Raw genomic sequence first — 13,482 nt, 5'->3', positions numbered from 1 at the left:
AGTGAATATTATAGTTAAGCAAAGCAGCGTTTTGTTCAATTGAAAAGGTAATTTATTTCAAATCATGAAACAACAAAGGTTTCCAAGTACTTCTTGCGTTATCTAGCCATATATGCAGTTTCAACCTGAGTTCCAACTCGTCAAATACCAACGTTTGGTCCGTGCCCCTTGGCGTCTGAAACCGTCACAACAACTCACTTTCAACCAACTCCAATGTAAACCATCCTGCATCAATAATAGATGCTCAGAGCAACTGGTGTAGTTTAGAGAGTGATATAGTCAACACAGTGCAAGTGAGGTAGTTGGTTCAAACAAACACAGGACTTTCTGCAAGCTGACACACCATCCCTGCCACGTCCAAAACTGACGATAGAGGGGTATAGTTAGGCTTGAGAACGTGTTGATAGTTTGTACGCAAAGAGGTGACTTGAATGGACCTTTTTTTTTTGGAGAACTGAACCAGTATTTGTTGTTTTGTTTGCGATTTTGGCTTTTCATCCACTGCAGTGATGGTTAGTTTAATCGCACAGTTTGTGTCATGAGGTCCTCCAAAGTCTGCTGTTCAACACAGATACTAAAATAACCAAATTCTGGCACCAAGTGGTTTCTATTTGGTTTGGATTAGTTTCTTATCTGTACTGTACAGATGGATACTACAGTGCAGACACATTCAAATTTGTTGTCATTTTGTCATTTTTTGAGTCATGGGGCTCTCAAAATTGGCCCAGCTCGGACACCAGAGACACACAATCCCATTATACCGAGTCGCTGATTGTGAACTACATTTGGAAATGTGACTAATTCTGTTCTTTATTTTGTTTCTCTTTTCTATCAGCTTGACTGGAATAGGAACAAACACATCATTAAATCAGCTATGTCCCACTGTCGTCGTCATTATGAGACTCAGTTTGATGCCAACGTCTTTCATTAAAAAAACATGCAGCCGTTCGGGGCCCCCGAGTTCCCTCGGTACGGAAATATGGCGCTAATCACGCACACAGTGCACGCCAAGCCCGGGGAAAACAGCTCTCTGCTTTAGGAGCGTTTTCAAAAAATAATAATTGATGAAGTTGACTCTGAGCAAAGGCACTAAGCACTTTAAAAGCTTTCCGTCGTCTTACAATACAATTTCCAAATCAATATTTCATTAACTGGATAGAGGTGCAATGTTCTTTGTCAATAAAGAAGCTTTTGGCTCAATGCAGAGTTAACGTTAAGCTTTTGTGAATTTCAGGCAGAGAGGTGGGCAGTTATGTTCAGACCTGGCCTTCACACACGCATACAAACATTCAGTATAATCTCTGAAGACACACACACACACACACACACACACACACACACACACACACACACACACACACACACACACACACACACACACATGCCTGGTCCTCCCTTGATTGTTTCTGTGTTTATGGGCCGTTTTATGAGCCTGATATCTCCAGCGTCGTCGGGCATCGGGTGACTTTCCTCGCGGCAACTGAGAGAAACAAACATGAGCTCCTCTGACTTTGGCCTTAATTCAGGTGACAGAGAAGGTATAAATACAGAGTGAAATTCAGGACAGAATAAGCTCACAGGCAGACTGTATGGATCACATTTTAAGAGCTGATTTTAATTCAGCTACGCAGTTAGTCAGATTTACGACCATGATTTATGACCACTATGAATATTCAATTATGATTGGCCGGAGGGGTCGTATCATTTTAACATAACCACACATCTGTGACTCATCAGCCTTCGGATTTTAATATTCAAAAGCGAAAAGGTTACTTGTTGAGATTTGACCTGGCATTTTGTTACATTTGTTTCGCAGATTGTACCTTTAAATACCTGCTGTCACTCATACCATGTTATTAAAGTAGATTTCAGTGACCATTTTAATACTCCGCCCCTTCACACTCCACATTTGTCCATTGGCTTTAGATAAAAGTGTTGCACACAATAATTTATGTGGAATTTGGTATTTGTGTTTGTGAAGTCAGCGTCAATGGATACCACGGACAAACGTTCTCAGGCAAGGCAAGGTTGGCAGAAGAAGCAAATAAATGATCACTCCAGACTCAAGTTGATATATTCATGTTAAATTCCTCGATTTATGTTTACATTTTCAAGATGATTTCCCAAAAGCACTATTATAAAAGCTTTAAGACAATACTGTCCAATCCTGGTGACCTAGGGGTCTAACAAGCATCCCTGGATGGGTTCTGTGGTTTATGTCATCCTACTCCCTCTTTCTGACATATTGTCTGTTGTTTTCTACAATCCACTATTATTGAAAGCTTAAAAAATGACCTGAACAAATTTGTTTTGCTTCCTGTTTATTTTCATGATCATTCATTGGAGATTACAGCAGCATTGCGAGCCAGAAGAGTGGAATTCACTTCTCTTGCGAATTTCAATGTACAATATTATGAGCATTATTATACAGTTCTCAATGCAGTTGACTCAAATAATCCCAACCTGTATTGTAAAAGTACAATTGAGTAAAACCAAAGATCAAATGATGCATCATGCATAACAAAATAACTCAATAAAAAGATACATAGCACGCCAGGATTGTCCCATCTGCCACAATATGTAGTCCAAGAATTCCCTATGGAATGAGTAGTGAATGAGTGAGACACCGTCTGTCTTTCAACATGCTGTTCATATGGTGAGTATGGAATCTACAACCAAAGTGTGTTTTATTGTGTTGTCACTCTGCAAAATGTACTTTCATTCAGCTTTAGATGGATTTGTGTGGAGAGCATCAATGCAAATGCAGTGGTGCTTGTCATTCAGGGCTGTGTGCCTGGACATTTGATTAACTATTGTACAGCTGTAATGAAATATCAGAATGCACACGCACAGTTTCAGAATTACCGAAAGTCAATTTTACTGTAACAGTCTTCAATAGAACTTTTTTTTCCCTCCCCCTCCGCCTGCTGCACATCGTCCCTGCACTGCACGGCTCTGAGCCCGAGCGCTGCAGCATGCGTGACAGATTGAAATATTGAAATTCATCTTGATGAATTGAAAGACATGCAGCGCACATACCCAGCAGGATTGTGCCAGATTGGTTTCTGTGCCTCTGGTTTCATGTGGGATGTGATCCGTTGGAGGAGTCTGCAGACATGTTAAGGGGAAAAGCGTCCTCTGTGTCCTGTGAAACGTGACGCTGTTCGAGCCGCTGCTGAAGCCTCTGACATGCAGAGTGGAGAACGAGGACTCAGATGTGGTGCAACAGTGACACCCAGTGCAGCCTAAATACAAGGGTGTACTCATATCACCATGCATTTACTCTGTGGTGGGTCACGAAAACATGGAAATGAAAATCACTGACAACATGAAAATGATCAGTTATTTAAATGTTTTGGAATCTGAATATCATGTTTTATGAATCATGAGAGCGTGGAGACAAAATGGGATTTTATTTTCTCCCCATGATCAGAATTCTTACCCAGAATGACACTTACCACCTGGCACCGACACCTTAATCCTCTTACTTGCTGGAACAAATGAATTTGCCGACAGTGATCAATAAAGCTTCATCCTTTTAATCATCATGTATCTGCTGTCAGCGGTGTCTCCTCTCTGAGCTTCATTTTGAGTTTGTGCACCTGATAGTAATGGTATTATTTCCTCTTGCTTTCTCTCTGCAAGGAAATGAGTTAGTTCAGCTCAGCACTCATGGGAGCTGCAAAATAGCACCCATGCTTTGTGTTTTTGAACAAAGCATTAGCACAAAGCAGAGCAGGAAGGTTTGAGGGTTTAAAAGGCAGATCTTCTGTTCAGCTGATATAAACCTACAAGGCCTCTACGGCTCTGGTTACAATGAAACAGCATTCTATATTATCTTCCTCTGGTAATTAGAAGGAGAAGGAGAAGGAGAAGAAGAACGTCTGAAGTGGTTCATATACCTTGAGGTGGTATTCTGGGCAGTTCCATTAGGAGGATACTCTGGGGAAGAAACCAGAACACAGTGATGAGATTGTATTTGGCCGCTGGAGTCCCAAAGTGTTGCAAGGCCAATTTTTTTGTTTCCTATCCGACAGAAAGCCCAGATGAACTATTCCCTAGGAGGAGCTGGACGATGTAGCTGTGGAGAAAAATGCTTTGCTTTGCTTTATTGTGTACAACATCATAAAGGCCTTTGAGGAGAGACTGTCCATAAGTGTGCGCCATCATCGTAATTTGTGTGATTCATTATGTTTTGCTCCATTCAATGACGGCAGACTTCTCGGCCCGTCCTCGATAGTGGTCAATGCAGAACCCCAGCCTTCTGAAACCTTATGCCAACTGCATACCCAGATAAATGGAAGAAAATGGCTTACTCGATGGATGAACAGAGGTAGATTATGCTGCAGTAAAGGTTTTAAAAGTGTCCTTCTACTGTGAAAACCATTGGAATACATTGTAATTGACATGAATTAAAGGTGACCACACTGGCTTTAAACAAGAGGAGAACTTCAAGCCTTTCACAGCCACAGGTTTGACACGTAAAACATTAAAAAGATTAAAATAAATTTTTTAAGTGGAATGGGTTGAAGCGTATGATGATGAAGTTGAATGTTAAAAAACAAATAAACTGAAATATTGAACTGCAACAAAAACCACAAGCGCTTAAGTACTTTTGTTTCTGTTTCTTTTCTTCCTTTCATTTATTTTTACAAACAGATGTGTCCCTGTCAGAGATAAAGACTGTGAGCTTTTTCTTTCCCAGGGAAAAAGAAGTGAATGTGGCTTTATTGGAGTCTGTCCAGAGAGCTAACAAAGTGTTTTGTGTCTGAATTTGTTTCTCAAGGGCACAGCATCAAGCGGCGGCCAGCAGGCAGCCTGCTCTGTGGTGTTTGTGCCTAAGATTTCATTTGGGAGCTAACACCATTTTGCGGCTGTTGTTCTCTGCACACCGCCACCGCAGAGGGACAGGGACAGTGTGAGAGAGAAAAAAAATGTGAAAGTTAAAAGGAAATGAATAACACCCTGAGGCGCTCCCCACACAACTGGCTTCTGATTTCTATTTGTTTCTCAATCTGAGCCTCCGCTGGGCCACCCCGGCGCATTGACCGACAAGCAACATTAAAAACAAATGAAAGGAAGCATCACGACATCCCATTCTTTTCATCCAGGTGTGTGTGTGTGAGTGTGTGTGTGTGTGTGTGTGTGTGTGTGTGTGTGTGTGTGTGTGTGTGTGTGTGTGTGTGTGTGTGTGTGTGTGTGTGTGTGTGTGTGTGTCTGGCAGCCTGGTGTGTGTGTGTGTGTGTAGTGCATTTGCTTGTGTGCAGAGCATTTTCAATTCACAATTTCACCTGCATGAATAATACAGTTAATTCCCAACTCCGCTAACACATATCCTTGTCTTGTTGCTTGATGAGATCATGCTCGGAGTGAGACGATACATAATTCACTTCATGTGCTTACTGAACTCCGGCATGACTTCCCTGCGGAGGGATAGTCGGGGCAACCTCTGCGGGTAGGACCTTAGTTTCTTATTTTTGATCAATTATTTATTTGACTTCTCTTGAAATCCACAAAAGGGAAAATAAATGTTTCAACACATCAGTGACTCTTGACAAAAGATATTTGGATACCGGAAACAGCTGGTTAGTTTTGCATGTACTTGCAAAATGTATGTTAATGTGTGAGGTGGTTATATAAGGAATTATGATCCTTATGCAACTTTATTTATAATTGGTCAACCAATAGTGGTGAGACAGGCAGGAGGAGAGAAAGGGGTATGACATACAAAGGGCAACTGGGCAGACTCAATCTGCTGATGAAGACCATGTGATATGGTTGAAAGCCTGGAAAAAACATAAATGCACAAAAATGGAAATAAGTTGGTATTTCGTCAAAAAACAAAAACATAAAGAGTCGAATAGTGAAAAGCTTCCTCCAGTTTGTCTGTGCTGCATATTTGCTCACCGCCTTAGGTCATGCTCACAACAGTAAGAAAAGCAACAGACGTCGAGAACGGCATCATTTCGATTGACTCTTAACGGCTCTCAACATGACGACGCCTGGGTCGGCCGCTTGTAGCTAACGGTGCAAATATAGCAAACTATGGCAAATGTGCTGACAGAGATTTAACAGAGTTTATATCGGATTATAACACTCACAGAGGGAAGGCGATTTCATTCTCTGCTCAGATAGACATTAATCAACTATATCTTTGTATAGAAAAATATTTGTTGCTATATTAATGCTCTGAATTTTGTAAATTTCTCGTTTAACATGAGTAAAGCATTGTGTGATTGTTATAATATCCAAATGTTTAACCTACTTCAAATACGATGATGCCATTGATTTATGTAATCCTATGTTGTTTTCGTGATAATGACCACTATACTAGTGTGATTGCACGTTTTTAATCCTTCACTACAAATGATATACTTTACATTTCAACGGACCATTCGCAAATGCAGTCTGTGCAGTTTTTTGTTTTTTTGGATGTGTCTTTCCGACCATTCCAAGCATCCATTAACTTCCATTACTTTGTATAAAGTGTGAAAGTCATAAAGTAGACTTTAAAATGACTTGAGTTGTGAAATCTACCAAGGTGGTTTCATGAAAAAGTCACGAATAATGAATAGGATAAAAGCTGAACTATAAATTACACATTCTCTCTTGGGATTGCTCATCCTCTCTAATGCACACAGACACACACGGCACAGCATTGACACAGCCATTAATCAGCACTATTGCTGCTTCACAGCACGATTCACAGAAACATGTTCCGATCTGACAGAAAGCCCAGATGGACAACAAGCCTCTCAGGTTTGTTGGCCGAAGTTTCGCCAAACTTTTTCACTTCAATCCATCCATAGCCGCCGGGCAGAGCCAGTCATCTGTACAGTGCCAACTCATTTTGGTGTGCGAATTATTGTATCATATCTGTGTGTGTGTGTGTGTGTGTGTGTGTGTGTGTGTGTGTGTGTGTGTGTGTGTGTGTGTGTGTGTGTGTGTTGTTTTTTGTGATTTAAGCAGACATTTGCTATGAACACACGCCGACACTAGCAGGACATTTGATATTACGAGGACAGGGTCAGAGTCCTGCTAATTCTAACAGTGTAGAAGTGTTTCTATGGGTGTAGAAAGCTTACATACCAAAAATATCAATGTCCTTTTTTTTCCACTTTTACCAGATCCTGTGTATAATCTGTGTATCAGCACAGCGCCCCTGCTTCTGTTTTGAGGAACTGCACCCGCTCATGAATATTTCACACAGTGTATGATTTCAAAGCCTCTGATTGGCTGACATCATATGGTCCTGATACTTCAGGTTTTTGTCACAAGTAAAAGCAGTTTACTGTTCTTTTCTGTGATATAAACACTTTGAATTGCTTTTGAATGTATCTTTGCTCAGTTTACTGACTTTATGAATCCATACGTTCAACCTTTGTCTGTGTATGTAAAGGGATGCTAACATGCCAACAGAGTCGATAAACTTGTATCCTAATCTGTTTTAATTTTTTTCGACTTCTCCTTCAGATGTGCAATCACTAGCAAATTTCGGTGCAGAACATTCCCTCTTAGTTAAATATCCAAATAAGATTTTCTCTTGTTTTGTCCAAACCCTGGCAGGAGCAAGTTCAACCTCCTACTGTGCAGACAACCTGATAATGATATGATCCCAACTTGCTTCCCACTCTCAAATTATCAATCGTGTTTGTTGGAACCCAGAGGTACTTCTTCTGGGAATTGAACTTCATGTCTCTGTGGTGGTGTTTGGTAGAGCCCGACTGATAGCAGCATGGCCAATATCCACAAAAAACGTTGACCGTTAAAATGTAATGGTAATATTAAATCAATTTTAAATTGTTAATAATGCATATTCCACCGAAGGTTTTATGCATGTTTGTGTTTGCGCTCAGAGAGGCAGAAGGAGATTAGAAATAAAGAGACCGTCTGGGTAGGGGAGAGAAAGGAAAAAGAAAACAGGACTAAGATGAAACCTTTGCTCTTTTCAGAAGTCCATGCTGCTTGGTGCTGAGGGACCGAGCCGGCCTCCAACCTGAGATTGAGGGCACTTGTATGCTGAAATTGGGGCCAGCAGATGGCATTTTATTTGAAAATACACTCAAAGCTGCTCAGAGCTGACAAGGGCTTTGGAGGGACACGGTGACAGGCAGGCCCGAGCTGGATCACTCACATCACGAACAGGAAACTAAAGGCCAATTAGGAACAGCAGAGACCAAAGCTCTGGGCCTCGACAACAACGAGACACTGTGACCTTTAGAAAATACAAATTCCCAAAGAGTGCATTTTTCTCATATCTCCACTCCCAGTTTGTTCTTCTAAAGGGAGTTTTTCTTTGCTTCTAAATTCATTTTATTAGCAGAATAACAGACAATAATGATGGGAAATGCAAAAGAGATTGCAAATAATAAATAGATGAAGACATGAAAGACACCGGGTAAACTTAATTACATCCTGCAGGAGGGTTAGATAAGAAGGCGGGGTCAACCAAAAATACACTGAAAAAGTAACAAATAAGCAATTTACATGTCAGTCCTCCGACCAACATTAAAAGGTTACGTGAATATTTTAAAAAATGGTGGTTTTATCTTATTCTACAGTCACAAAAAAGTGTTTTAAAAGAAGCCTGCTGTTAGCTAAAAAGATTATATTTTTAAAACATGAAATTCTTCCTCCAGACTGAAGCCTCCAAGCAAAGCCAGTCACTTCCAGCTTATCGTTTCCTGTTTTTTTAAAAGACACTGAGGCAACTCAGTGTCTGATGTCTGCAGGCTCACAATAGAGTGGTGGACGTGTAGGGGATGAAGAGCCATGAAGCTGACAGGTTTGAACTCCAGGCCGGGAGGAGTTACAGTGACTGCTGTCATCCTAACACAACTAGCAGTCCCATCACAGTGAAGCTGTGACAGTATGGCATACACACACACTTAACCCATCGCATCTCAAATCTCTTCCAGACATGAACATATCCGAATCACGTGTGTTACGGCCTACTTCATGTGCCAAGGGGGACACAGGCAGTAACATAACTATTTGAAAAACCTTGACAAGAGTTGAAACTGAATGAAAGGCAGCTGGAACACTAAGTAACATTTATTGATACCACAATGATTAACAGAAATAACCCAACTTAATTGGAATCAGGGTCTCTAAGGCCAAATAAATAAACAAAACCCCCACACTATCTAGAAAATAAGAAATTGAACCTTCCTACAGAAACAAACAGAAACACAATACTGAGCTCCCTAGCTGACTAGAAAACAGGAGAAGACAGAAATGAGAACATAAATGGCAGAGAACTGCTACCCAGCTTCCACAAAATGACCCAGACCGGTAACTAACAAACCTCCCGACCAACTAACCAGCCCAAAACAGAGGGCAACAGTATAAACACAGGTTCCACAGTACAAATGCTCATGGCAGCAGCAAACTACCAGCTCACAGACCAAGAGCGAAAGAGAGGGCAGAAGCACTGGACCCGGAGGTTGATAAGCAGCTCCAGGTGTGGGTGCTTCAGGCACTGAAAGGGGGGCGTGGCAGACCTGAAACACACAGAGACAGGCAGCTCTCTTCCAAAAAGACGCCAGAGATGAGTCGGTGGGTGTAACAATGTGTTCATCATTTTGAAAGAAATTTAATGGAAAAGTAGGTGAAATAGTGTTTTAAATTTAGTTACATTTGTGACAGATATTAATAGAATGAATGAATATATTTCTCCCAGCGTGCAGTCATTAAAATTCTTATACACTCACCAGTCACTCTATTAGTTATGCCTGCTCAACTGCTCATTAATGTAAATACCTAAACAGCCAATCACGTGGCAACAACTTGTGCTGCTGAGGTTTAACCCAGGCATCAGAATGCAGAAGAAAGTTGATGTTAGTGACTTTGAATGTGTCATGGCTCTGTTTTCGTGTGGCACAAAAACACTGACATTTACCTGAGGTGCAGTGAGAGGCCCGTGCCTGCTTGCTGTGTGCTACGGTGGAAAGAGGAAGCCAGCGGCAAAGTACACATTTGATCACAGGTTTTAAAGTGGTTGACACCAGCCACTACTCATCAAACTGCAACAAGTGAAATTCTCGAATCAAGAACTCCCTTCACTTTTACCTTTTGTCACGAACAGAGTGCTCCAGAGCTGTCTTAAATTGGTTGAGCGGCAGACGTGAGCACACACCCTCTGAGAAATGTTTTGGATTGACTGCACAATACAACATGGTCATAGTAATCAAAAGGTTATCGAGGCACTATGTATAATTCAGAATTGGGTAGATTTAGCCATTTGTAAACTGTTGCAAAAAACAAATGTGTACATTGGTAGTGGTGCAAACAGTAAGAGTAAAGTCGTCATTGGTCGTCTGCACTTGTTGATGTGGTAATACATTTTCAGTGAAGTACTGCACCCGTCTACCACCAACAGACTCTCCTGCTGCTCTTCTTTTTGGTTCTGTTTCTATATTATGTTAATTTAATTTGTTTAATGCTACTGTAATTAACTATTATTACACAAAAATACTTTAAATTAACAAAAAACAAGTTCACCCAGAAAACATCTATTAGCCTGATTGGACAATAGACAGCTAACCACATCACAGGGCTTAAAGGTGTACCTTCAATCTATCTACTAAATATTCAATCTTCCAACTATTGAACGGAGCACTTGTAGATGCGACTAATGCCAACTGTTACTTTATGTGAAGCATAAATGTATCATATGTCAGATAAAATGTGATTACCTATTGTAGAAAAAGACATAAATATCAGTCTATTCTTAAACATTGCTGTGCTTTGTGGTCTCTGTCTGAAGTAGACATTACTGTGTTTAAAAACTGCATCACTGGCTGCAGTCAATATTATTTCAAAATAATACACAAGACAAAGTAATTCTATTTGGGCTCATAACCCATTATTTTATTTGTTTATTTACAAATGTCATGTTAAAGAAACACACACAGACAGAAATACAGTAAAAGGTACATGATAAATATTATCCAATCAGATGGTCTACAGGCTGTGGATGATTGTCCGGTTCTTCAGGTTCTGGACGTACTCTTTGGCCTGGTCAAAGCTCGTCTTCTCCTCGATCTGGGGCGGCGAGCCCTCCACCAGCTTCACAAAGTAGTGACAGTTAACTTTGTCCATGATGCCAAACATCCCCCTGCCGTGGTAACGGATCCACTTCAGGTACTTCCCTTTGCCGGAGTAGGACTCAGCTGCAGGAGGAGGGGGAGAGGTGGGTTATTAAAGAGGGGATGAGATATAAAGAGAGAGAGAGCGATAAGGTACAGAATACTCGTTTAATTTGTAGAGGTGCCTTTGAATGAAAACTGGTCAAAATAACAATGTGTGCTGAGTTTAGGCTTATCTGTGATAACGTGCTCAACTCCACATAAATTACCCACTCTGCACGCCATCTGAACTCAAAGGTAATCTACTGCTCTTACCGGCTCACCCTCCTACTGAAGGTCATTTCCCCCCCGTTCTGAAGTAGTGATGCACTGATCACACTTTTTCAGTCCAGACACCAATACAGATATCTGGGCTTTGGCTGATAGAGTACCGATCTGAACTAGCTGTATGCCTCACTGTGAGGGAGTGACTGGGATCAGTCTTTTATGTGGACGGCAACATTAGGCTTGACTTAAGCATTTCTTTACTCCCTTTGTTAAACAAAATGTAACAAATAAATACATTGAAACACATTTACTGAAATGTTATTCATTATTAAAATACTAAAGTGTACACAAGCAACCTTCAAATTAACCGGAATTACAATGCAGATGGTAAACTTAATGCATTAACATATTGGACATGACATAAACAGGAGTTTAAATTCCTGTATAAAGCCTAATTTAACTGAATAGATCAGCCTCATTGTCACTGATACCTGATCCAGCTATCAGAATAGAACAGATATTCTGAATTTTCATTTTCTTGCTTTGGGCACAATGGCTGACAGCACGTGATGACTGAGATTTTTTAAATGGTTTTGGGAAACAAAAGTTTTTTATTTAAAAAAAATAAATAGTCAAAATATTTGAATAAATACTGCCAATAGCTGTGATATCAAAACTTGCTTATTATTAAAAACCTTGTTTTTAATTTTAGCCATCCAGCTACCGGAGGTTCTGTTGTGTTAATAATGTGAAGTAGTTTACACTGTAGTGTTTCCCATCAGAGCTGGAGACACTTACCTACATACAGGTTGGATTTGTACTCTACATTGTGATTTTTGACCGCCATCTCTTGAGCTTCCTCAAGAACCTGAACGAAAAGAAAAAAAAAAAAAAGGCGCTGTGACATCTATAAATACACTTCTAGTGCATTGGTGTGATGGGAATGCTGTCAAATCAATGCATGAATACACAACTCTAGAAATAAAAATATATGAGCCGTGAAATTGGAAACATTGTTATCATACAGGAATTTGAGGAAAATATCCGTGACTGTGGTGTCTAATTACATTAAACACACAATAATGAAAGGTGAACATTCAGCTACTAACCTCTTTCATGATCTTTGCTCCTTTCTTGTCGTTGAACTGCAGCTGTGTAATGGCCTGATCAATGCTCATCCCTCGGATCTGTGAAGGAGAACAAACAATAACTTCACCCTTTGTTCTACAGCTGTTAGGACTATACGGTGTTGCATCGGCCGAGGGAGCCACTTCTTTTAGCACCATGTTTAAGTCAACCCTGACCACAGTGGGTTCATGGGAAAAACAAAAAGGGAAAAGCCGGATGCAGCAGATAAGATTAAAACTCAGAAGGACTAAATGGTTTGTACAGCCTTGGAGAAGTACGAGTATTCAGTTGTTTTAATAATGGAAAGCGTGAAATTCTGAACACATTTGAACCCATTAAAAAAAAAAAAAAAAAATGGAATAGTTGATTCCATTTTGATAGGTGATCGCCGTCACCGAACCTATCAATTCATAAAGAGAATGAGCCGTCCCGGTACCGTGAAACATTAAATAAAGAGAATATAAATAAAACATTAAATAAAGAGAATGAAACATTTAATAAAGATAATGAAACATTAAATAAATAGAATAAAACATTAAATAAAGATAATAGATGATGTTTCAGCCTTCGTGGCATCAACTTAAAAAAAATAAGAACTTGAAAATTTAAATATATACATATATATATATATATAAATATATTGTGTTTTATATGTATGAACAAATGTCTCAATAAAGTTATTGAATTTAAAAAAAAATAAAAAATCTACCCGGCATGCAATGCGCGGTGATCGCCGGAACCTATTTCCCGGTCACCGGGATTCTACCGGGACGGCTCCTCTAGCTCCCGGGCGGCTCAACCTCCTCTAGCTCTGCTAGCTATAGGAGGAAGCGTAAGAGATGGCGGTCAAAAATCACAATGTAGAGTACAAATCCAACCTCCTCTAGCTCTGCTAGCTATAGGAGGTTGAGCCGGCCGGTCCACCGGTACCAGTACCGTGAAAAACACCGGTAATCCGGCACACCGGTATACAGGAGGATGAGCCGTCCAGTGAAAC

At 40.3% G+C, this 13,482-nt stretch overlaps 1 protein-coding gene across 1 annotated transcript; it reads right to left on the bottom strand.

Annotated features, from left to right (window-relative positions):
- Window positions 1-10,898: 10,898 nt before the first annotated feature.
- Window positions 10,899-12,732, bottom strand: LOC129116425 (39S ribosomal protein L22, mitochondrial-like). Its single transcript, XM_054627327.1, has 3 exons — window positions 12,467-12,732; window positions 12,156-12,225; window positions 10,899-11,174 (listed from the first exon to the last, which is right to left on the bottom strand). The coding sequence occupies exons 1-3, from the start codon at window positions 12,641-12,643 to the stop codon at window positions 10,966-10,968; spliced, it is 456 nt and encodes a 151-aa protein (XP_054483302.1). The 5' UTR covers window positions 12,644-12,732; the 3' UTR covers window positions 10,899-10,965.
- Between the last annotated feature and the right edge of the window lie 750 nt (window positions 12,733-13,482).

Source organism: Anoplopoma fimbria, unplaced genomic scaffold (assembly GCF_027596085.1).
Source record: "Anoplopoma fimbria isolate UVic2021 breed Golden Eagle Sablefish unplaced genomic scaffold, Afim_UVic_2022 Un_contig_8566_pilon_pilon, whole genome shotgun sequence".
NCBI classification, from domain to species: Eukaryota; Metazoa; Chordata; class Actinopteri; order Perciformes; family Anoplopomatidae; genus Anoplopoma; species Anoplopoma fimbria.
The sequence above is the reverse complement of the archived record's forward strand: the minus strand, read 5'-3'. Positions and strand labels throughout refer to the sequence as shown.

What these genes read in the sequence shown, in the direction of transcription:
- LOC129116425 (XM_054627327.1), bottom strand. Translation starts at nt 12,643, where the DNA reads ATGGTGCTAAAAGAAGTGGCTCCCTCGGCCGATGCAACACCGTATAGT. An exon ending in GAGCAAAGATCATGAAAGAG is followed by an intron (nt 12,226 to 12,466) that starts GTTAGTAGCTGA and finishes CTTTTCGTTCAG; the next exon opens with GTTCTTGAGGAAGCTCAAGA. An exon ending in CAAATCCAACCTGTATGTAG is followed by an intron (nt 11,175 to 12,155) that starts GTAAGTGTCTCC and finishes CTCCTCCTGCAG; the next exon opens with CTGAGTCCTACTCCGGCAAA.